We start from the raw sequence: 22984 nt of genomic DNA, 5'->3' as shown, positions 1-22984 counted from the left end.
CCTGGAACAGGAACTACTGCCTTGCTGTCTTGCTCAGCTCTGTTAGGCCTGGAGCACCATGTCCCCAACTCATGGACCTCTCTTGAGAAGCAGCACTGCAGCTTTCTCTGCTTCCCCTCTTCGAGTCTCAAAACCAGTAAATGTTCAGAGCATTAATGTAAAAAACAGGGTTGATCCAGTTGTCTCTGCTTTCCTTATTTTTGCAGCAAAGCTTGTTCCATCCTGTTTCTGAAATGGGTCAATTAATTAAAAAATCCAGAGCTTTCCACCTTTTCAGACTGTTGCAGAAGCACTGTGGTAGCAGCAAAGTCTGATGGTGGCATTTGAGACCCCAGCAGGGAACAAATCCCATCAGATTTTTCATCAGTGCAAACCAATGTTGTGTGCTAATGCCTTTGACTCTGTTACAGTTCTGTGTTCAGTTTATACAGTTTTATTTGGTGATAATTGAGCTTGGTAGTTAAATATTCGGTGGTTGTTGGCCATCCTAGACTTTTATGTGAAATGATTGTTTGCTTTTGAAGTTTCAGTAATGAGCATATTGGATGTGTTTTGTACCTGAGGGCTTTGCTCTCAGATGCTCTTCCGATGTGCTGGGATCATTTTTTGGTTTGGAAAGAGATGGTTGCAAATATTTATGGTTCTCCCAGCAGGCATTTAACAGAGATTAGATTTTAACTCCCAGTTATTGCATTTAAATTCCTCCTAGAATTTTTTTTTGTTCATTTTAGTTTCATCATCTTCCAGCTGCTGTAGGGTTGAATAAAAGAAATTATCTGATCAAGGCATAGAGCTTATGGTGATGCTGATATCAGAACTAATACTAAAACGAGGAGGATTTAATGCTGGTAAGGTTTTGTGCATATGTTTGGGTTTTTTCAGGAGTGCTCTTGCTTTTGTATTCGTGAATACAAATTGAAGAGAAACTGAAGGGAAAGCTTTATAATTTCTCACTAATTGCTGCTCTCAAAGGTTTATAGACAGAACTTTCCATGAAGACTTGGTGACATTCAGTTCAGCAGATTAAAAAACATGTTTGTGATTAGAGGTGGAAAAGACAGATGACAGATTTCGGTTGCTTTCTTGTTTTGGACACTCTGGACAAATGCCATGATGAGCTTTAGGATTTTCCCTGTGACAGATTGTGCTTTTGAGTTGTAGTGCAAGAAGGTTTGAAGCTCGTTTGTCTGGGATTTAAGTTACTTGAGTTCTTGAGAAGTTGTAGCCTACATACACTTTATAATGCAGAGGCCTTGATTTAGAGGTGTAACTTGTTAACTAAGGAACTTGCAAACGTGAGACTGGCCTACCTACCACAGACTAGTTCTTACCAAGTCTTAGCTGAGGCTTAGTAACTAGTCCTCACTAGGTGTTTCTTTTACTTTTCTTTAATGCAGAGAGGTACAAATTTGTATTCTCAATGAAAATAATCTTGCTGTTAGACCCTAAGTCTGTTTTATTCTGCACCCTTGTGTTTTTTCTCCTTATCCTCAAGAAATGTGCCAGGTAGCATGAAACCCTCTGGTTTGTGATTTGTTACAGATGCAAAAGGAGTTTTGGCTTGTGAATATTTAAGGGAAGGGGAAAAGAAAACCCTTTTTAAATAAAGGTGTTTCCATAATAATTTACTTTTTCCCCTTAGATGTGTCTTCTATTTGAGAGCTTTTGTGGGGTTACCAGAGGTTGGTTAGGGAGTTAGTCAAAGCCTTCCCCCTGCAGATAAAATGCTCATTAGTATTTGAGGGCTAAAGTTGAAGTCCTGTCAAGAAATAGATACTGCTGTTGAAATCATGCAATAATACCATGCACGTCATAGATGCAAAAGATCTTTTGTCAGACTCTGCTGGTTCTTGCTCCATGGAGTTTTCAGTGGTTCATCTCTAATTTGGACAGGCAGACACAAATTCAAGAATCACCTGTTTGTAGAAAAAAAAGAGCTGTTTGGATAGAGGCAGTGGAAGGGAATCTTTTCTCAGTGCTTTAAGCTCATGGTTTTACTGTGCCTGATTGCACCAAGAGACGTAATGGCAAGAGTTAATCTTGGATGAGAAAGACACTGAGATGGTGTTTCACTGTGTTTATCACTACAAATACATATAATGAGAGCTTTGTAAGGCAAACAAAAAAACACCTTGAGGAACTGTTCCAAGTACAGACAGTGTCCAAGGAAGGAGACTGCTTAAAAAGCTGCTGGTCTAGAAGTTGGCAGAATGAGTATGCACTTCAAAATAAATACCAGGTTTTAACTAAAGGGAGGTTGGAGGTTTAAAGATGAACAGATTTACCTGATTCTTTCAGCCCCTACAGTTCTTCTTTCCTCCTTCTGCAATGCGTATGTCTCTCCATACGTTAAAAAAAAAAGAAAATAATAAAAAAATAACACACACACCATAGTTCACATGTAACCTGGAAGGAATAATGATTTGGAAAGAGAAAACATTTTGTTGCTTTGATTATGAAAAGACACGACTGACAATTGTAATTATAATAAAGCCTGAACAAAGTAAACTGTTCTTTAGATAGCACAGATTTATTTTAGGCTGAAGTGCAATTTCCAGGCTGAGCCTTTGCATGCGCCTGCCACAGCCAGCAGTTTGCTTTAGCAGGCAGAGCCCTGGACACTCTCTGAATGAGCTGGAATGTGGCAGGAGTCTGCTCAGGGCCAGGGTGTGCAGTGCCTGGACACTGAGCCGCTGTTGTGTTGTTGATTTCAGCAGGGGGGAGAGGATGCTGGCTTTTTTCACCCAGAGGGCCAACTCCAGCGGCCTCAACAACCCCCGGAGCCAAAACAGCAGCCAGTGCGGAAGGTCACATTGACAAAGGGAATGCAGCAGCACCAGCAGCAGCAGCAGGCACAGATCCATTCACCAGCTCCTCAAGGAGTCAAAAACATCCAGGGAATCCATCAACCTAAAAAGGTGATTTTCAGATGCATATTGGTGCTAGAAGTTTCACTGTCTAGCTGTGTTGCTCTATTAATAACCAGCATTCTGTTTGTCAATTGCTAGCGCAGGGCTGCATGACCCAGGAGATGCATAATTGCATATAGAGCCTTTAATCTAGAGAGAGTTGTTTGTACCCAGCACAGACTGGCAGTGCCTGCAGGGTGCTTCATCTGCTGACGTTGTGGCCAGCTCAGCACTCCCTGGGGAAGTGCATGTGTCCTGAGACAGCTACTGGAGGAGATGGTAACCAAAGTGCTTTCTGGCTTTAAAGCCAAATGGGTTTTTGAAGTTGTGTTTAGGGTTTTATTTTGGCTGTTTCCTGCATATGTAGGAGCACACAGCAACTGTTTCAGGATGCTCTTTACTGGATTCCCAAAGCTGGTATCACTCAAAACAGTTGGTGATGTTGTAACTTGATATTTGTTCTGATCATGCCCTGGTAGGAGGCAGGGAAGGGTCAGGGTGGAAGCGCCGTGTGCCTTCTCTGCATTTGCAAGCTGGCACACTCCCTGAAAGTAGCTGGCATTTTAGTTCTTTGTTCTGAACTGTTGGATATGTCTTCCTGCTTCATATAAGGATAAAGTTTTGTTGCTGATGTTGAAGGGAATGTTGACTCAGTGTTAAGTGTTAACTCTGTTTAATGTTTGTTACTATGTTTCATTGTTATTTTCCACACTCTGACTGTTCAACATTTAATTTGCAAGAATTAAATCCATACATTTCCTGCTCCAGAGTACAGGAGAGAGGAACTTTGAAACAAGTTATTTTAAAGTTATTTAACCTTATGTGAATAAAACTCCATTCTGGTAACAGACCAAGAGTTGGTTACAGTAGAGATTGAAGGTGCTTGAAGAACTTTGCTAATCTTGTGAGTACATTAAATTTAACTACACATTAAGAATTGAAAAAGGAGAGGGATCACCTGTTGGGTGTTTTTGTCCATACTCAAAATGTGGGAGCTGAACAGATGCTGCTGATGTGATCAGTGTTGAAAGCTAGGTTATATATTTTTGTCCGAGATCCTTCACTACTTGATTGATCAATCTGTGCTAGAGCTGAGGTTTCTAGGTTGAATGCAGTTTATATAACTCAATATATAATTTATCATGCTAATAGAGGTTTGTATAAGCAGTGGATGAATATGTTAATAAGTGGCCTTTCAAATTGGCAAACAGCAACAAGCTGATTTACATCAACATGTACTTTAATCAAGTCTTCAAGTAAATAGCCAACTTTTATATCCTCTGTCAAGTGCAGCAAGCAGAGTCAGTGGGTAAGTAAATCAAAATACTGTTACTTTTGTTGTTGGCAGGTCATTATGCACGGCAGAGGCAGAGGAGTAGCAGGCCAGATGGGCCGAGGACGCTTGATGCCAAATAAACAGAACCTGCGAGTGGTGGAGTGCAAACCTCAGCCCTGTATTGTGTCAGTTGAAGGGCTTTCTTCATCAACTACTGATGTCCAACTGAAAAACCTGCTGATGTCAGTGGGACCCATTCAGGTAGGTCAACCTTGGTTTATCATTTTTGTGCCAAAAGGCTTTCATTCCGGAAAGCTCAATTAATTCCCTGACACTAAATACAACGTGTGCTTATTGGTAATTTATGTTTGAAGGCACCCCCACCCACACAAGCTACTCCTGGTAGCAAAGACAAGCACGTGATGATATTGCAGCACAGGAGGCACGGTAGGATTTTGCTAAACATCACATTCCTGCTGCAAAATTCTCCTTCATTTTGGAGTTCCTGTGCTATCTCTGCTGTTTTCTTAGGCAGTACAAGCCTGTCCATTCTGTGAGGTTGTTAAAGCCAGATGGTCATATCAAAGCAAATGTATTTTGGGTGCTGTCCTTGTTTATTGTTGACTTGCACCTACTCTCCTTTTTGACATTTACCTTTTCCTGTCACTGCAGTCCTGGGGTACAAGCACCTAATGACCAAGTGGGCATTTTGTACTGAGAAGCATCCTCTACTTTTTCAGATGAAAACACAGTCTTTGGAAGATTTTATTGATCCTTAACTTTTTAGAAGGTTCTCTTTGGTAGGGGCCTGTGAGCAAGGTTATGACATGCACACACTGTTGTGTCTGCTGTGCAGCTTCTGTTCACAAACTCCCTCCTGGAACTGATGTGTCAGTTAAATGACTTGAGGAAAGCAGGAGGTTTTCAAAGCAGTGGAAGGCTTATGAGGCCCTGTCTGACTTATTGTTACTGTATTTAAAAATATCAGTCAATGAATAATGAAAAATAGAGGTGAGAAATCTTTTTCCTTTTGACAGGAACATTTTCAGACAAATGCAATGCATGAACTGGAGGTGTTCTATGAGACTTCTCTATTACTGGGATCATCTGTCTGTTGCAAAACACACTGCTCTCCTAAAGATGAACACTCTGCCTCATTTGTTCCTAATTTAGTGAGTGGAATAATGCTGAATTATTTACGTCATCAATTCAGGAGGTTTAATTTGTTTGGGAAAGCAAAACTACCCTCGCAAAATACTTTGTGCCTTCATGTTCTGTAGTACTCTAGGAAATTATTCATACAGTTCCAAAGCACATTTATTCAGTGTTTACTTGCTAAATCTTGCATGAGAATATTAGAAGGAGATTAATAGAAACCCTGCAAGGAAATCTCACAATTGACAGAAGTTATTGAGAATGTGCTAAAAAATTTATTCAGTACTTGCTGTTTCATAGCAGACTCCAAACCCTGGTCTCTCAATTCAATGTCACAGGCCAATTTAGAAGGATGTACTTACAGGAGAAAAAACAATGACTAATTTTCTAGTGGGATTTGATGAATATCTGCCTTCCAGAACTTGTATTCTTGCAGCAGCATCAACTGTACCTTTGGAAATTATGCTTTCTGAATCATCGTCCATTTTCACCTTACAGGAAATCTTGAAGTAGTACTTGAACAAGAGGCTTGAATTTAGCTAATGATGCAGAATGCTCTTGTGCTAATTCTGCACTTGAATTTCAAGTCTGACTTACAGAAGGCTCGAAATTTCCTGGCTTGTTTGGGACTAAATGAATGTTTAACATTTCACAAGAATGAATGGTGACATATGCTGGAAAAAAGTGATGCTTTTGTAGGAGGAATGTGAGACTGGTTCCACCATCTGTAATACTTAGCTTTTTGATTTTGTTTTTCAATGGTACCATGAGAAGTGGCACCATAGAAGTGTTAATGCACTAATTGAGGAAGAGGCAGCAACAATTTTAAGTGACTTTGTTGCTATCCACAGGAATCAGATTTATACAGGTGGTGCTAGATTTTGAAAGAGGTCAGTATCCTGAAGTACATGAGTGGATTTTCCTGGCTGTAAATTAATGTTTTAGCTGTTGTTTGTGCTCAGTGCTGTATGAAATCCCCTGCAGCTGGGAGGGTCAGGAGGCTCCAACAGCAAAGAGATACTCAATTATTTCCTTTTTTTTCATTTAGTATGTGTTTCATGTAAGGGATTTTGCAGGGAGCAGTGCTGAAGTGAGCTGCTGAAGAGAGCCCAGTAGTGGCTGGAAGGGCTCTTTCCATGCAGGCTTTGGGGGTTCCTTTGTGAGGACAGTGAGTGTGAGAGGCAGGGACCAGAGCAAACAGATCTTGGGTAATGCAGAGCTCTGCTCCTCTAAGGTGGAGTGTTACAGCTTGATGGACTGAAATAGGAAAGATTTGGGGAGATGGCAGTTGTGAGAAGACAGCAAGGTGAGAAATTCTAGCTGCTTTTATTTGAAATTAGGCAAGGTGCCCATGTTTTTACTTAGTGTCTGATGGAGCTGAAGAAATAGTAAGAGGAGAGAAAGATGTGTCCATTCTATCTGACTCAGGCTTTAAGATGTAGAAGATCCTGCCTTCAGCTGTTGACTATATTCAGCAAAATTTTCCTAAAGGAACGGAGTTCTTCTGAGATCAACTTTTATAATTTTATTTTTTCCCGGGGGAAATAAGTTGAATTCATTCTTAATTTTTCTGCAATTGGAAAGGAAATTTAAATCTGAATCAAAACTTAGGGAATTCTCTTCATGCCTGGACAGTGTCTTGAAATAACACATATCCAACCCCCCAAATCCCTGGTTAAAGGTAAGAGTGGGGCATACACCTCTGATGTTAAACAAGCACCGTGCTTCAAAGCAGTGTGCAAACACAGCTCAGAAATCCGAGTTTCTCATCTATCAATTTCTGCTGCAGTCCAGATGTGAATGTGGGAGTGGCTGCACTGAGACAGAGCTCCCAGAGAGGAGGAAGAAATACTTCCAAGGATTTCTTTGCTCTTTGACAAGAATAGACCACAAGCACTTGTCCCACCTGGTTGAGGACCTCTGCTTAATTTTCACCTTCCATGCTGGGGCTCTAAAGCAGCTGATCCCACACCAGCTCTTGTTTCCAAATGTCCTGAATTTGTTACAGTGTGATCACCCTCTGTGTCTTTCCTCAGAAAGTGAATCTTTGTTGGTGTAGCAGGTTTAAGTTGTAGAAAAAGTCTTGTCGTTTATCAATGGAGTTAGCAGGGAGGAAGAGATTACTTTGCTTTTCTGGGTCCAAAAGGCTTGGGTTGGTTTTTTTTAAGCTTTTCCTTGTCAGTATTGTTCTCAAGGTACAAGTAACTTGCACAAGAGACTATGGGAAGGGAAGTTAAAAACTTCCCTTAGTTTATGATGATCAGTGCTCCAAGCTTTGCCATCAGCTTTCATTGAGGTGTTCTGTGAGTCACAGTTTGGGAATAACTGGGCGTGTATTAGACAGGATGGGGGAAACTTAGAGTTGAAGTTGGAAATTGGGCATTTTTCCCTTCCCATAGCCTAGAAATGGAGAAAATTATCTTTCCCCATATATAACCTTTGAGATACCCTCTGTTGCCTAATCACTAAAAACTCTTAAATTCTCATCCCTGCTTCACCAAAGGTTCTCTGTTATTAAAATAGGGGGAAAAAGAATATATCATTAAGATTCTCAAGCCATTGAATATAAGAAAATCTTTGGGGTTCCAGGAACATCTCCTTTGTTACAGCTGCCTTTTACAACTCAAACATGATGAAATTAGCAGAAGTGCTTTCTTCCAGCATACACTTTGCTGTCATAGTCTTTCTGGAGCGGATAAGCATTCAGAAGTAAATAATGAACCTGCAGTAAAATCTCATTGCTGATTCTAAAATAATTATGTGTTATAAATAAAATTATGTATTCCAAAGTGTTGGAAAGTACAGAAGATTTCTGAGCACATCATCAAACTAAAGCCTCCTGAGGATGGTTGTAGAGCAGTGACATTCAATGCACATCCATCCAGAACCACTTGATAAAGTAGATTACTAATAAGCTGCAAAGGTCATGAGAAACAGCACTTGTGTTTCTTTTTTGTTTTGTGCTCTTGAATCTAGGCTTAATGTTTATACTCTCTAAATAAAGTTGTGTTCAGCTAGTTATTGCTACCCTGAGATGAACTGAGGTTTTTTTGCATGGTGACAGGTAGAGTGGACTATGTTCTAGATCTTCAGATCATTTGAGTACTGAGGGAATTGTTCTGTGGAGGTATTCCACCATCATCATCTTTAATCATGTTTTCTTACATCAAATAGATGCAAACATAAAATAGTGTAAAATCTCATTATTTGTGAAGATTTAAGATCATAAATTCTGATTTTTAAAAAAAGGGGAAAAGAGGAAAGATACACTGTTGTGTATCAGAGGTGATGGGAATGCTGGGGTTGTAGGTGTACTTTGATTAGTTCTACAAATAAGGGTCTTACTCTGCTAATGCTCTCATTTCTGGACCGGGAAAGGAAAAGCAATTCCAACGCTGATGTGCCTGGCTTTGCTTTCTTGGAGTGACAGTGCTACCTAGTGCTCAGCTGGTGCAAAGGCAGCCACAGCCAGCCCCCTGCCCTGACCCTGCATTCCAAAGTGCTGGATTTCTCTCGAGTTCACAGAGGCATCAGTGGAAACGCCATGGATGCACACACCCAGAACATGGGTGCTCTTGCAGGTCAGCACGGGGGTTCTCCTCAGGCAGAAGTGCTCAGGCTGACCTGGGGACCACTGGGGTCTTTCTGCTTGTGAAAACATTTTCAGCTGTTGCCAAAGCAATGGGAGAAGATACAGCCAGTCCTGCTTCATCCTTGGGGCTGAGGAGAAAGAAGAGCAGCTCCATCATGAGCCTGTCCAGTTCAGCCTTGCTACAGAGCTGTGTGTGAGTGACAGCTGCCCAGCTCAGGGACAGAACAGCCTTTCCCCTCATGACACCTTGCATAGGGAAAATAAAGCTGAGTACTTTTAAGAGCAGGTAGTCGGAAGTCAAAGGTGGCAGAAAAGCAGGAAGGAAGAACAGAAGGTGGAAGAGATCAACTGCAACAGCTGAGGGTAAAATAAATACATTCTGTCACAGATTCTGTGCCTGCTGGTAGGAAAGATGTGTCAGGTGTCGGGAGACTGTGAGGACAATAAAAACTTGTCTGCATTTATTGATGGGAGGGAAGAAAAAACAGAGTCTGATCTTTCTGTTCAGAAAGTGCCTGCTGTGCTGCTGTTTGACTTGATGCAGAGCAGCTTGGATCACACACTAGATATGATGTTGGTTGGGGAAATTTACTTTCTTTTTGCATAGACCTGTTTTTTAGAAGCTTTATATGAACTGCCATTCCTAATCCCAAACCCACTGGTGAACTGAACGTGTGTGGTGTGCTGGGCAGTCCATTTACTTCAGTGAGAGAAATTTAGTAAAGGAGGAAACTCATTTCTCATGTGTCTCCTATAGTTGAAACAAGTGCTTGCTCCAGTCTCATTCCTACCTGCTTGGTTTCCATCTCCCAGTGCTCTGTTATCTCCCTTTTAACTTCTTACTCTCTGTGTAACCTCGGAGAGTTTTGGTGTCACAGGTGTTTGCATTCTGCAAACAGTCTCTTGCTTTGTACTTGAGGATGTCCTGTTTGTCTCAAGGCCCTTGGTTTTGCAGGTAAGCTTTGCTAGAGATTAATGAGCTATGATCATACTGGCTATTTCAATATTGTACAAGTAAGTGCAAATTTAATTACAGAGCTTGGGTAGAGGAGAAATTTGAGGGCAGTGTAGCTCTTCAGGCCTAAGGAAATATCTTCAGAGGGAATGGTCCTTTTATGATATTCATGCTTTAGTCACTGGTGATAGTTCAGTTGCAGAAAAAGCCAGAGCTGTTGATTATTTTTTAAGTTGTTGCATTAAATAGAATGCTTTAAAACAGTTTGTAAGCAAACTCTCAATCAACAGTATGATTATGAAATACTGGGTTTCTTGAATTTTCCATTCAGCCTAAGATCTGCATCTTGCCATGGCAGTTCCTAAGCAGAAAAAGGAGACAGTCAAGATCAGCATGAGCTCTGTGCTTCCTAAATCCCTTCCATGTAAAATACTTTTCCTCACTCTAAACTAGCTTTTTATTTTTAATGCTAGAAATATGTCAGAATGTAATCTCTCTTCTCCAGAGTCAAACAGGAACATGCTCAGAATACCTGTGACCTCAGGCTGCTATCAGGAAATGCTGCACGTAGATCTGTACAGCCAAATCTGTAAAGTAACCAGTCATTTGAAATCCCTTGGAAGTTATTGTATGTATTTTCAATCCTTTCCACCTGAGTGGATCCTGGAAGAGGTTTTCATCCTCTGGTGAACATCTGACTAGGTCAACTTCAAGAGAAGATGTGAATGAAGTTGTTTTCTCAGACCTGTGACGTTTGGGAGGATTGTGATATTTCAGTTAGGGGCTCATGATAGGAGGTTCTGGTGTTGCACAGTGTGGCAATAGGGAAGTCTCCTGTGCAGGAAGAGTGAGGGCCCTCTCATTAAAAGGGAAGTCAAGAGATGCTCACTAGAACCAGCTGGTCTCCAGAGGCAGTGCTGTGTCCTTCCCTACCTCCCACCACTGGCCTTTCAACATCTGTAGGTCATAAAATAATACCAAGCTCAGATCAAATTGAGGTATCATGCTTTGGAAAACATAGAACCACGTGTTTTGTCATTACAGTGAAGATCATAAGACCAAGGATTGCTGTAGGAGTATTTGTTCTTTGAAAATGAGAGGGGTTGTCATTAGTCCTGTGTGGTGCTTGTAGCTGTTTTGTTGTGCTTCCTCAGGCCTAAGACCAACACACTGAATTACTTTTTGTAATTTGTAAATGAGAAATTTGCAGTTGAGAAATGTGTATTGGATTTGGATGGACACGTTTCTGTAGTGGGTGGGGGCTACAGGGGTGGCTTCTGTGAGATGCTGCCTGAAGGTTCCCGTGTGTCTGATAGAGCCAATGCCAGCCAACTCCAGGATGGACCCACCACTGATGAGCCCATCAGCAGCAGGGTTTGTACCTCTGGGAAAATGTGTTTCCAAAAGGGGAGAGGGACTATTGAATGCTATCACTGAAAAACAAAAACAGAAAAACAGTTACCAAATTATTCAAAAAGGATGAAAACATTTAAGTTAAACTAGCAAGGTTACTAGGTAAAGGTAATTAAGAGTAGCAAAATGAATTAATTTTTGGATGTATTTTCCTAGCTTGTGTGTTTGGAATCAACAAAAGCAGAAGCTGGTGCCGTAAGTCTTTGAGATAATGCCTTGAATATTTTGAGCTAATAAAATACCACAGGGTACACAAGGAATGTTTTCTTCTGACTATAGCTGTTAAGATCATCTAAATGTAGGATCAGCTCTAAACTGCAAATCACCCTGAATTCAAAAAGGCAGAAATAATCCAGTAGAATGTGTATGCAGTCATTTTGCTTCAGGTTTCTGCTGAAGTGGAATTCTTAATTTCTATGCCCAGCCAGTAGTTTGTCTGCTCAGGATGGGATAGCAGCAGCTCAGGACCTACACCTGTGGTAAATGTGTTGCGTGCCTTATAATCAATGTTCTTAAAATATGAAACTTGGGGCTTAAGTAGTTAAGTGAGTGAGAAGATGCTGTCCAAAATCAGGACATAAATAAATCTTTTCTAGCTGGATGCATAATGTTCACACTTGCAAGTCATGAGAGTTGAGGATTTGTTTGTAAACACAGCAGAGATGGTGGCATTTTAAGGCCGTGGTCACATCCTCAGAGTAACTTAGCTTAGTAATTGTCTCTGTTAAAACTAGAAGGTTTTTTTTATCTATACCCAAAGGTGTATATACCTCATATACCCTAACAAACATGAAGTGATTATGCATCATTTTTGCTGACATAGTCTGAGCGCAGCAGAGGCTGAGAATTTGAATTAAACCCATTTAAATTATTTTTTTTCAGACAGTTTCCAACTGGACCAGTATTGGTTTTTTATCCTTTGTTTTGCAGTCCTTAATTCTCAGTCTTAAATCTAGGCATGTGTAACTGCAGCTCTTGAGAAGATGCTGCCTTACCCCAGGCTGGGTGATGGGTTATGTTTAGACAGTGAAGGATCAGATGGGTTGTTTTTTTGTTTCCATAGTTGTATTGATCAGAGCAATTAAATCTGATAAAGATGCTTTTCAGTAAACTTACCCAAGAACTGATGCCTTGTTGCCAAAGCAGTTGAGTATCAAAATGCACTTAGTGTTTTGATTGCTTTTTTTTGCTTTGAAAAACAAAGCAGTAGTGCAGTGTAAGAACACAGTACCCAAACTAGTCAGTCAATAAGCTTATTAATTCATAAGAAAGTACAAATAAGTTATCTATAATAATATTTAGATGCTTTGCCTAATTTTGTTAATAAGTCTGCACTACACCGGAATGTCTTCCTTTAGTCAATTTTTTACATGCTAATTACTGAGAAACTTGTTAATAATTCATCATCATGCTTATATAAACTGCAAAATCAAATTTTGCTTTTGTGCCTCCCAAGAATATTAATGCAGCAATAGCTCAGTTCTTGTGGGAAGTGTCACCAAACGCAGCTTCTCTTCTTCAGTTGATCACAACAGGGGTCTGGAGCATAAAGCATTGGGAGAAAGTGCTGTGGTAGTTGAGTGAGACCTGCCATTGTGGGGAGTTGGCAGCAGGAGAGCTGGAGGTGGATCTGGAGAGGGGAGGGGAGCAGCTGACAGCAGGACATGCAGAGTGCAGTTGGAGAATGCATCCCTGGGTTCTTGTACAGCTCCTCTTGTTGAACTGTTCACTGAAATATTCATCCTTTTGGTGATTCAAACAAGTTTTTCTCTTATTAAAAGTGCTGACTTCTTTGAGAGGAACATTGTTTGTTTGTTTGTGTTTTAGTTGTAATTCAGAGATACTTTTGGTATCAACTCTTAAAGTTTGTTCTTTCCAAATCTTATTTAAGGGCTGTGTTTAATTTTTAGTCTTCAAAGCATAGTCCTCAGTGATAGGACTGACTCAGTTTGTGATTCTTTCTCTTTTAACAAGAAAAGTGGTGTCAAGAAAATGTGTGTTAAGATCTAGTTCTATAAATCATAAAATAGTGAGCTCAGTAAGGGAGAACACAAACTTCAGCATCTCTGTCTCTTATTCCTGCAGATAAACCTGCAGGTGAATTAAGCTTTATCCAGGGTCTTTCACTGCTGCTTTCTGCAGCATGACTACATTCTTGTTGGTAAAATGTGCTTAACTGTGTTAAGAGCATTCTAATTTAAAAAGAAATAAAAATCATCCACTGTGTGGGTTTTTTTAAAGCTAAATCCTATTTCTACCAGCTCAGAAATGGAGAAGTTGCAATGACTTCTGCTGTGATGAAAAGGTATAGCTCTTTCCAAAAACTATAAAATGCAAATTAACTTGCTGATGCTTATCAGATTTGCTCAAGCCTTTAACTTTTACTCAGCTTTCACTTTGAAATCACAGGCTGGTGGAAATACTAAACATCTGTGATTTTCTTGGAGAAAGGAAAGTTTCTTGTCAGTTACAAGAAGGTGCAAAATTAATTGCTTCAAAATCACAGATAGGTAAGCTACAGAAAGTGGCAAAGCTGAATTGTCAGGCTTAGAGACAAAGAATTATGATTTATCAGGTGCCATGGCTCTTGTTAAATACACATCTTACCAAGAGAGTCTTATGTGTTCAAAATAGATAGAAGTAGACAATTGTAATAACAAATTTCATCTAGGCATTTGACATCTTGCTTAAAATGCTCCATTAGATTGAATGAACAGGGAACAGATCAGTGGGATTAAAAATTCTTTCACTAAGAGAAACCAAAGTATGTCACCCTCAAAATGTATTGAGTGGGGTTGTATGTTGATTCCCAAGGAATTGTTGGTTTCTCTAAAGATCTGTGGTACTTTTTTAACACTCTAGATGGTGATACAGAATTTTTGAAGGTAAAGTTTAAAATGCTGAAGTCTGACCATCAGAGAGCTGGAATCATCCAAGTGTGGGGATGCAGCTGAGTTCCAGGCAAAATGCAGGAGCAAAGAATTATGTTCATACTTATCAATCAGGGGGTTATAATCTAGAAAAGTTTTAAGGTGTCCAGATGTATGCATTTGTCTGTGTGTGTATCTAAATCTCAGTATAAAACTGTATTGCCTTTATGTAGAAACTGAGAGAAAAGTAGAATGTTGATAATTCTTTATTCTGCATCCAAAGCCATAAGAAGACTGGAAGCTGAATTAGAACAATTCTGTCTTTAATGTGCTGCAGCATAGGCTGTTAAACATCCAGAACTTTCTATGAGGTGCTGGAATCACTGTGGAACTGTGAAATTCTGACTGAAGCCTTTGGATCTGTTTTAACCTCATTACTCTGAGATCTCTGGCCTGTGTTCACAGGCAGCAGGATTTCAGGATCATATTTCTATCCTTATTATTCTGTGATGCTGAATACTTGCTGGATGTTCTCACTGATTGTTGGGTATGTAGCTGTTTAATGTGTAAGGTTTCATCTTCTTGAGTTTCTCAAATGTCTTTTGGAAAATTATTCTAACTGAAGGGCTGACTCCAAGCATAAACTTTAAACTTCATAAGTGGCCTTCTTTGCCAAGGCCACAGGACTGCTCTCTGGGATCAGCCTGGCCTGGACTTGCTGCTGCCAGCAGGGAATAAGGACATGAGCTCTCCAGAGCCTGGCTGAGGTGTGTTTTTTGGAGAGCTCAGTACTATGTAGGGGGTTTGTTGTAGTTAAAGCTTTGTGAGCTGCTGCTCTCAAGGTATGGGAGGCACTCAGATGGGCTTGTCTGGGGAGACGTGTGTTGTATGGAGGACTTGGATGTGGTGACCTTTCTCATCTCAGTGGGGCTTTGTGGTGGTGCCTGTCAGAGCTGGCCACTTGTTTTATAAAAACAGCATGAGGATATGCACTCGAGAGAACTTAGCACTTTTTTCTGTTTCTGCCCTGTTTAACCTGTGGAAAGCACTAACTCAAACACCATCAGCTGGGACCCTGACTGCAGTCTCAGAAGTCTCTTTCCAGTCTGTTATTTTAGTGGACACAAATAAGAGAACACCAAATACATTTCTGAATAAAGAAATACAGAAGAATTTCAGTGGGTTTCATGCAAAATAAGGGGCTATTGTTTGAAGTGGATGTTCAAGTGAATATTAAAAATATGTTTTGGCTTTTTGTCTCTGCAGAGTTTACAGATGCTTCCTCAACAGCGGAAAGCCATAGCAAAATTCAAGGAGCCAGCACATGCTTTAGCATTTCAACAGAAATTCCACAGGTAAATAATTAAGCATTGCTGCCGCCGTAGTTCCTTCCCTCCTTTCAGAAGATAAAATCAGTCTCCTCTGGCTCAATGTTTCTTTAATCCAATCAAGCATCTGTTGATTAGTGACCTTCATAGAAGCTCCATGCCAGAATCAATCTGAGTACATTTAACTTTTCTTTTAACAGGCACATGATAGATCTGTCCCACATCAACGTGGCGCTGATTGTGGAGTGATGTCTGCTGAGAGAAGCCCCTGCACCGACCTCAGTGTACTGTGGAGCTGCAGACTCAGTGGAAAATCCATCAGGTTGGGAGCCCACCTGTCAGCTCAGTCTGTAACTGCTCTCTTGAACTACAGAAAGCACCAAGGTGACCTCCAGGAGAGGTGAATTCGAGAGGATCTGCAAAGGTGGAATTTCTGTTCAGTTTCTCTTCACATTCTGTTGTAACCACATGGAATTATAGGATAATTTTTTTTCCCAAATGCTTTTGATGCATGTAGACATTGTTCTTCAGGATCCTACTGTGTGACCACAGTGACTTGAGAGAGAATGGTTACAGCGAAAGATTTAAAAAACTTTCTCCATAGCAAAGAATATTTGATAATGGTTGCTCTTATCTTCACTGCAAGGTATTTGAATGAAAACTCGTTTTTCTAAACAAATTAGTTGCATTGTATACCTGAGAGCACAGAAGGTATTCTTGCATAGATTTGAACATGGTCTGCTTTGCTGAATAGCAGTTTGCTGAGAAGCTTTGGAGGTGACACTGAAAAATTGTAGTTTTGATCTTTGTAAATAAGTCTGTCTTTGCATTTTTTTATTCCAACATAGACTTCCATCTTCTCTTTTCAACTCCACTTATTCCATGAAACCCTGTGTAGGAGGAATAACATTGCTGTATTTTCCCTTGGTTTCTAAAAGCAAGGATCTTTGCCCTTCAGTAGCATTGTGGGGTAGCGAACTCCGAGTTGTAATTAGGTTGTTTTAATTAACTCTGCCAGATGCAAGGAAAAAGAAATATTTGGTGGGTCACTTAAAATGTTATGCAGGAAGAGTGGTGCATTCCTGATAGTTCTTTTGAGCTAGTGTTTCATGGTTGCCTCATGCTTTATTTTGATCAGGTTTTTTTCTTTGAGATTTATTTTGTGATTAATGCTGAACCATGAGAAACCCGTAACTGCAAGGACTTGTTTTGATGTGGTGTTCCTGATACATAAAGGACTATAAGGACATTGTGACTCTCCTGGTGAATGTGTCAGTTCCCAAAAATGCCATGCAAACATTAAGGAGCTTATATTTTATTCAAAGTAAAATTCGTAATATTTCCTTTTGGTTAGAACTATCCAGATGGAGTTGCCAAAGGAGCAATTTTTTCAGTTACTTCTGAATAAACTTATTAAAATGTCATCTTTATATTGGATTCCAGTTTTTATGAACATTTCCTTAGTTTTTAAACCATGATGTTTTGCTTCATGTTTTATTTTAGGAATACTCTTAAGGACTCCACCTACTTTTTAAAGGGGGGAACTTACAGGAATGTAGGTTTGTTACCTGAGTGCAGAAAAACACTATGGGTATGAAATAAAAGAGCTGCAAAAGGGGTCCAAAATAGTCTTGCCAAGCTGGAAAGGGATGAGCTAAGCAAATTTATAGTAGCTTTTTTTAGTATCTTTATAGTATCCTTTTTTTTTTTTCTTTTTTTTTTGCGGGGGTGGGGAGGATGATTTAATGGCACAGATACCTAATTGGCTTTCTTCCACTTTTGATCCAGATTCTCAATTAAGTAGAAGTTACCAAAATAATGATGGAATAAGCACTGTCAAAAGTCTTCTAGGTAGACCTGCTCTCTGGTCACTGAAATAATATAGAATAACATGCTTAGGAAATACTCTTTAAGTCCATTTGAAACTTAGTGACAAGACACAGTAGCAGAATGAGAATCTTTTCCTGGAAGCAAGGTTTACACCCACATGTATAATTCATGCATAATGTTTAATGTGCAGCCACAATTGCTGTAGATGAAGTGCTGTTAGTGCTTCAGGGTAGAGCCAAGCCCAGGACAGAGCAGGAGCTGCAGGTAGGAAGTGCCCAGTGGGACCAGCCCCAGAGACCTGCAGAGTGATCAGCCCCAGGCTGTTTAGCTCCTCACACCATCAGCTCTGGGACCCCTGTGCTGCCTCCTCAGGTTATGTCACTTTTATTCTAAAGAAATAACTGCTTATCTTTAAAAGAAGGCATTAAATAGTTGCTCATCCCTTTGTTAGGGAGCAGCTTCTCTGCAGTGAGCAGGACAAGGAGACATCTCGGAGTGGAGTTACAGTAGTGCGTGTCTGGAAATCTGGGAGAGATGCAAACGCCAGACAGGCCAGCAGCTGAGTTCAGCAGTAGGAACATCTGCAGTTGATCAGCTGTCCTGTCAGAAGCAAACATTATTGGGGTTAAAGGGTTTCTTGGAGCCTGAGAGTATGGGATTGATTCAAAAGTCAAAGAAGCTTGTAGAAATGCTCCTGCTTTGGGTTTTGAATCTATCCCAAAGAGCCTGAGGTTCAGCCAACTTAAGTTTTAAAAATTTTTATTCAGTTGGGTTTTTAATATTCTTTTTTTTGAGACAAATGTGTGGGTTTGGAATAAAGGCATGAAATGGCCTCATATCTATTTAAATGAAGGAGTGACGTGAGCAATGCCTGTTTGATGAGTAGATGCATCTTCTTTAACAGTAGTTGCAGGAGATTATTGCTTGTGCATAGACAGGGTATGAGTGGATTGCTGGGGATTAATTCAGCTGCTTACTGCAGTACCTGGGTACCTTCCTACATGTAAACATACCATATGTATGTATGTCTATATTTGTTTTATTATACACATACATACATACTCACACCCTGTGTTGTCACCGTATCACTCCAATATCCTAAAAAAGTCAGTAGCAAAAGTAGCAATTAGGTGAGTCATTTTTTAAAATGTTTGTGTTTTCTTAGTTCTCAATTTCTAACTTAAAAGTGGATCTTTTGGCATTAATCAGTTTGGATGATACATCTCCTTTAGATCTGTTTGTTGTCTCCTCCCAAAAACACCCAAAGGAAGTAGAGGTAAAGCTAGACGGACGTGTTCTTGATGTGTTCTCTTCCAGCACAGAGTTAAATCTGAGCATTTTAAGTTAACTTTCTTGGAAGATCTGTTGCAACCATTATCTTGTTCTTTCTTTGTAGTGAATTCACAATACGATGCAAAATGGAAAAAAAAAGAGAAGACATTTAATGTAGTATGTAAATATTGACCTTTTAAAATTAAAATGTTACTCTAAGTGCTTACAGTCAACCACATCTTAGCTATTTGTTAGTTTTTTGTGTTGTCTTATCTAAATTTAAATGGATATGGTTCCATAAATGTTGATGTGTTTTTGTGTATATCTTCAAATTTTTATAAAGATGCTAGTAAGTCAATACATATATCCTGATCTGTGTATTATTTGTTCAGTTTTATTAGCATAATTTTATAATTATTTAAATAGGCAACTCCAGTAGGTGGTTATATGAAGGCAGTTTTTTTTTTTTTCTTCAAATTATTTCATTTCCATCTTGTACCACTGGAAAATTCACTTTATAACTATTCATATTTTGCCTTAACTAAAGTATTGAATTACCCATATGATCTCTGGTATTTCAGTAGAATGTTCTACTTTTTTTTTTGACTTTTTTTTTTAAATTAAAAACCCTAAAACAACTCTGTCCTTTAACTTCTGAGGGGAAATACAGTGCACTGTCAGACCAAGGCACAGGGTCTCTCTGGGTTTGTTCCATTGTGCTGTTTGCAGGTACAAATTAGGTCTGTGGTGTAATACTGTCCTCAAAAGTTGGGGCTATTCTGGTTTCACACAGAGGCCAGGTTGGTGGCACCTTGGTGCATCTCGGTGTTACCAGTGCCACACCAGCCCTGGGGTGTGGTGCTGGCCATGCTCAGGGTCCCTGCATCCTTCTTGATGTAAGCATCCCATAGCCAGAGGGATGCTGCTGTCAGCCCACATATCCCCAGTGTGACTTTGGGAAGGAGCAGTGGATACGAGCACCCCCTCTGCGTGGTGTCCTTGGATATCTAGTTCATCTCCCCCAGTTTAAATCTGAAGGTTCACTTCAGGTTTCCAAATTTCTGTAAAGAAGTCCTTCTAGCCTGTTAAATGCCAAGCAGACTGAGCATTTAATTCACTAATGTAATGTTTCCACTGCCAGGATACAGATGAGAGTAAAACTGAAGGTTATTGCAGAATAACCTTGGAGGTTCTCATAGTTCGGTTTGTTTTTTTTTTTTAATGTCAGCTTTTGGGGATAAGAAAAAACCTTTTACTTGGTGCTAAATTTTTTATCTTTTTTTAAACATAGTATATTTTATCTGTGTAGCTTGAAATGATGCAGTTTCCCTGGAAGCTGCTGCAGGCACTTGCTGCCGTTTGCACTCAGTAACTGCGTGTCTGTATGTGTGTGTGGGTGTGTCACCCTTGCAGCTGGGGTCACAGAGCGGGTGGGACCCTCTGGGGTTTCTTCTTTGGAGGGTTTTTTTGGCCTGGGTTTTGTTTTTTTTTTTGGTTGTTTTTTTGTCTAATTGGGAGATACCTGTGGCATAGTTTTGTGATGTTCCTGTCCTTTGTGTAGTGCTGTGTCTGTGATGCAAGTCGTGGTACTTGAAGGTAGAAATCTGGCTTCACCTGTTCACTGTCCAAAAGGCATTTTTTGTTCAGAGAGACATAAACCTTTTTTTTTTTTAATGCATTTTTTTTGTGCTTTTGTTTTCATTTCTTTTTTTTAGCACCATGGTAGATGAGAAATTAAATGTAAAGGAAACAAATCCTGAACAGATTGCAGAAAGTTAGCTGTATTATAAAGGTCATTTAGGGTAACATAGAGCTTTTGTCTCAATGTTACCTTAAATCATGCCTTGTCCTCTAATTAATTCATAAACATAATACTTGAAAGTATTTTATCTTAAATTAGTATCAAATCCTAAGGATTTTCTGTAAGGTTTTTTTGTAACCTGATTTTTAATCATGGAGATAACTGTCCACATGAGCACAGGGGCTTGTGTACAAAACCAGATTCATATTGGATCCTTGCGTATACCAACTTCTGGTATAATATGGTTGGGAAGGATCATTTTGTTCTTTATAACGCTGCTTTTGGCAGGGTTGGGTTTTTTAATTTTAAACAAACAAACACCTTTTCTACTTCTCTGCTAATTTTGGTGGAAAGCGTGGTCCTTATTGCACTAAAGAAAACTTGGAGGGGAAAGTTAATCTCACAGGGTCTTTTAGGTGCCTGTGTTGCTCTCTGCTTTCTTGGTTGGATGCATTGATTTTCCTAACTAACTGGAAATGGGCTTGATAGATACACTTTTTCAACAGGTTACACTGCTTTTATTTCATGTGACAGCACTTGTGTTCAGTGGTTTTTACTGTCTAAACTTTAAACCGTATTGCAGTTTTCAAATTGTAAAAGAACCTGTGTACAGTTAAATGTAGCTGTATTGCAATGTTGGGTGTAGTCACTTGGAAGATCACAGTTTCAAACACTGCTGTACTGATGTTGTGCTTGTTCAGGATTTTCTCTGTTGTGCATCTAATGGATTTTAATATGCATGGTATTTTTTTCCTAGTGTCTGTCAGGCTGAGTTTGGAACCATAGAGTTTTATTTCTATTTTGAGAATAACAAAACCATTTGTTTGCAGGTTTTCTTTTTCAGGTGATGAAACTTCTTTCAGCAGTTTAACTTCTAATTAATAGACATTTTCACTTACAGATCCAGCAGAGACCAGATGCTAACACTTATTTATTCACAGCTGATCTTCTGTACCATTGCATATACTTTTATTTATAAAGGAGCCCTTGGATTAAGTCAACTTCCTCGATTCCTGTGGTGCCCTTTGCCTCTCTGCTATGCCTTTTCTCATTTCCATCTCATTTGCCCCCGTTTTTTCATTTCCATATTTGTATCCTTGTTATGTTCCTGCCCTTTTTTCTCCCTGTTCATCTCTCTGGTTTTATTTCCTGTCTGAGTGCATTGCATTCAATCTTTTGCTCTGCTTTTTCTGTTCTTCCAGCTCTTTTGAGGGTATTTGAACCCTAGATGTCCTACCCTGAAATCCACCATACTGTATTTTTCTTTGCAGACTTTGGTGCCTGAAGTTGAGGTTGCTTTGATATAGGTGTCACCCTTAGGTGATGCTGCCCGTCCCAGAGCACTGGAGAAGCATCACTTAACACTTTTGCTTTGCAGTTTTACCCATGCTGGGGAATGTAGTCATTTCCTTTACATGCTTGAGCATTTTAGCCAGGCTAAACAGGATTAACAACTATTTTATCCTTTTCACTTTTTCAGGAGCTCTGTTCTTGAATTCAGTGATAGTAATAGCACTTTTTTTATTGCCACGTAGAAATACCAACACTGTCGACTCGATTCTACCTCCTATTACTATTACTGAATGTGATCCTTCCTAACCTGTAAAGTCCTAAGCAGTGTGTATATATCTATATACACATCTATATTTGGGTGTTTGAGAATCATTTCAAATGTACTGCTCTAATCTGGATTGCAGAGTTTGTTCATTAGCAGTTCAGGATATAAATTCAGCAGCCGACTGTATCATACTGACTGCACTGGGAGTGCGTCTGCCTCATGTTTCCTACAGCATCATCTGCACAAGGTGTGCACTGCTGATTGCTTGAGTGTAATTCTGGACTATACCAAATCCTCCACGTGCATAAGAGATCTTTGTCATACCTATTTAAGTGAATGTAAAAATGGAAACACAAAGATGATCTCATGTACAAGTTTTTTTTACATGTAATTCCATGTTTGAAATGTGAACATGTAAATATATTTATTGTACCTAAAATATGTCAATAAAAACTGATCTTTATAATTTCCTGTGTTGTTGCTTGATGGTCAACTTCAAACTTGTCAAAAAAGGCTTCACACACTGGATTATTTTACCATTTTTATTATGGTATCATCTGTGGGCTTACTTTTATATCAGCAGCATAGCACAGGGTTCTTCCCCAGCTGTGCAGAGGTGCCCCAGGTGGAAACAAAAGTGGCTGAGGTTGAAAGGAACTTGTGCTTGTGTGCCTGCTACAGAGTATGGAAGCTAAGAGGGATCTCTTTAAAAAGAGTTAAATACATACAGGAGGAAAGCTTGTGGGTGTTAAAGCTTTTCTGGTGCTTTTTGCCATACTGACAAGTCTAATGAAAGATCTCTACTTTCAAATATTGCCTACCTAATTCATGACATAAAGAGGAGCTCTTGGCAAGCTCAGTTTGGTCACCATCAGTTATTTCCTGAGCACAATTATATCAGCACAAATGGAGGCTAATTCCACTGGCCTGTTGTAGGTTGAGAAAAGAGGTCAGAATCAGCTGTCTTGCGCTAAGTGACCTTAGAGGGCTCATCAGGGTTAAAAACTGCCTCAGAATCAGTGATT

The 22984-nt window shown here is 39.7% G+C and overlaps 1 protein-coding gene across 7 annotated transcripts in view; it reads left to right on the top strand.

Moving 5' to 3' along the window:
* RBM33 (RNA binding motif protein 33) overlaps nt 1-22425 on the top strand; it is a 100368-nt gene extending 77943 nt beyond the window's left edge. For 3 of the 7 annotated variants that reach the window (XM_086865342.1, XM_086865321.1, XM_086865375.1), the window contains exons 16-19: nt 2715-2918; nt 4258-4446; nt 15437-15525; nt 15699-22425. In XM_086865342.1, coding sequence (XP_086721468.1) covers nt 2715-2918; nt 4258-4446; nt 15437-15525; nt 15699-15747 — 531 coding nt within the window. In that variant the 3' untranslated portion in view covers nt 15748-22425. The remainder of the gene's footprint in view (nt 1-2714; nt 2919-4257; nt 4447-15436; nt 15526-15698) is intronic. The other 4 variants (XM_086865349.1, XM_086865331.1, XM_086865359.1 and 1 more) reach the window with 2 other exon arrangements.
* The last annotated feature ends 559 nt before the right edge of the window (nt 22426-22984 follow it).

The sequence above is a fragment of the Cyanistes caeruleus genome, chromosome 1 (genome assembly GCF_971803275.1).
Source record: "Cyanistes caeruleus chromosome 1, bCyaCae1.hap1.1, whole genome shotgun sequence".
NCBI classification, from domain to species: domain Eukaryota; kingdom Metazoa; phylum Chordata; class Aves; order Passeriformes; family Paridae; genus Cyanistes; species Cyanistes caeruleus.
This window is presented reverse-complemented; position numbering and strand designations above follow the sequence as displayed.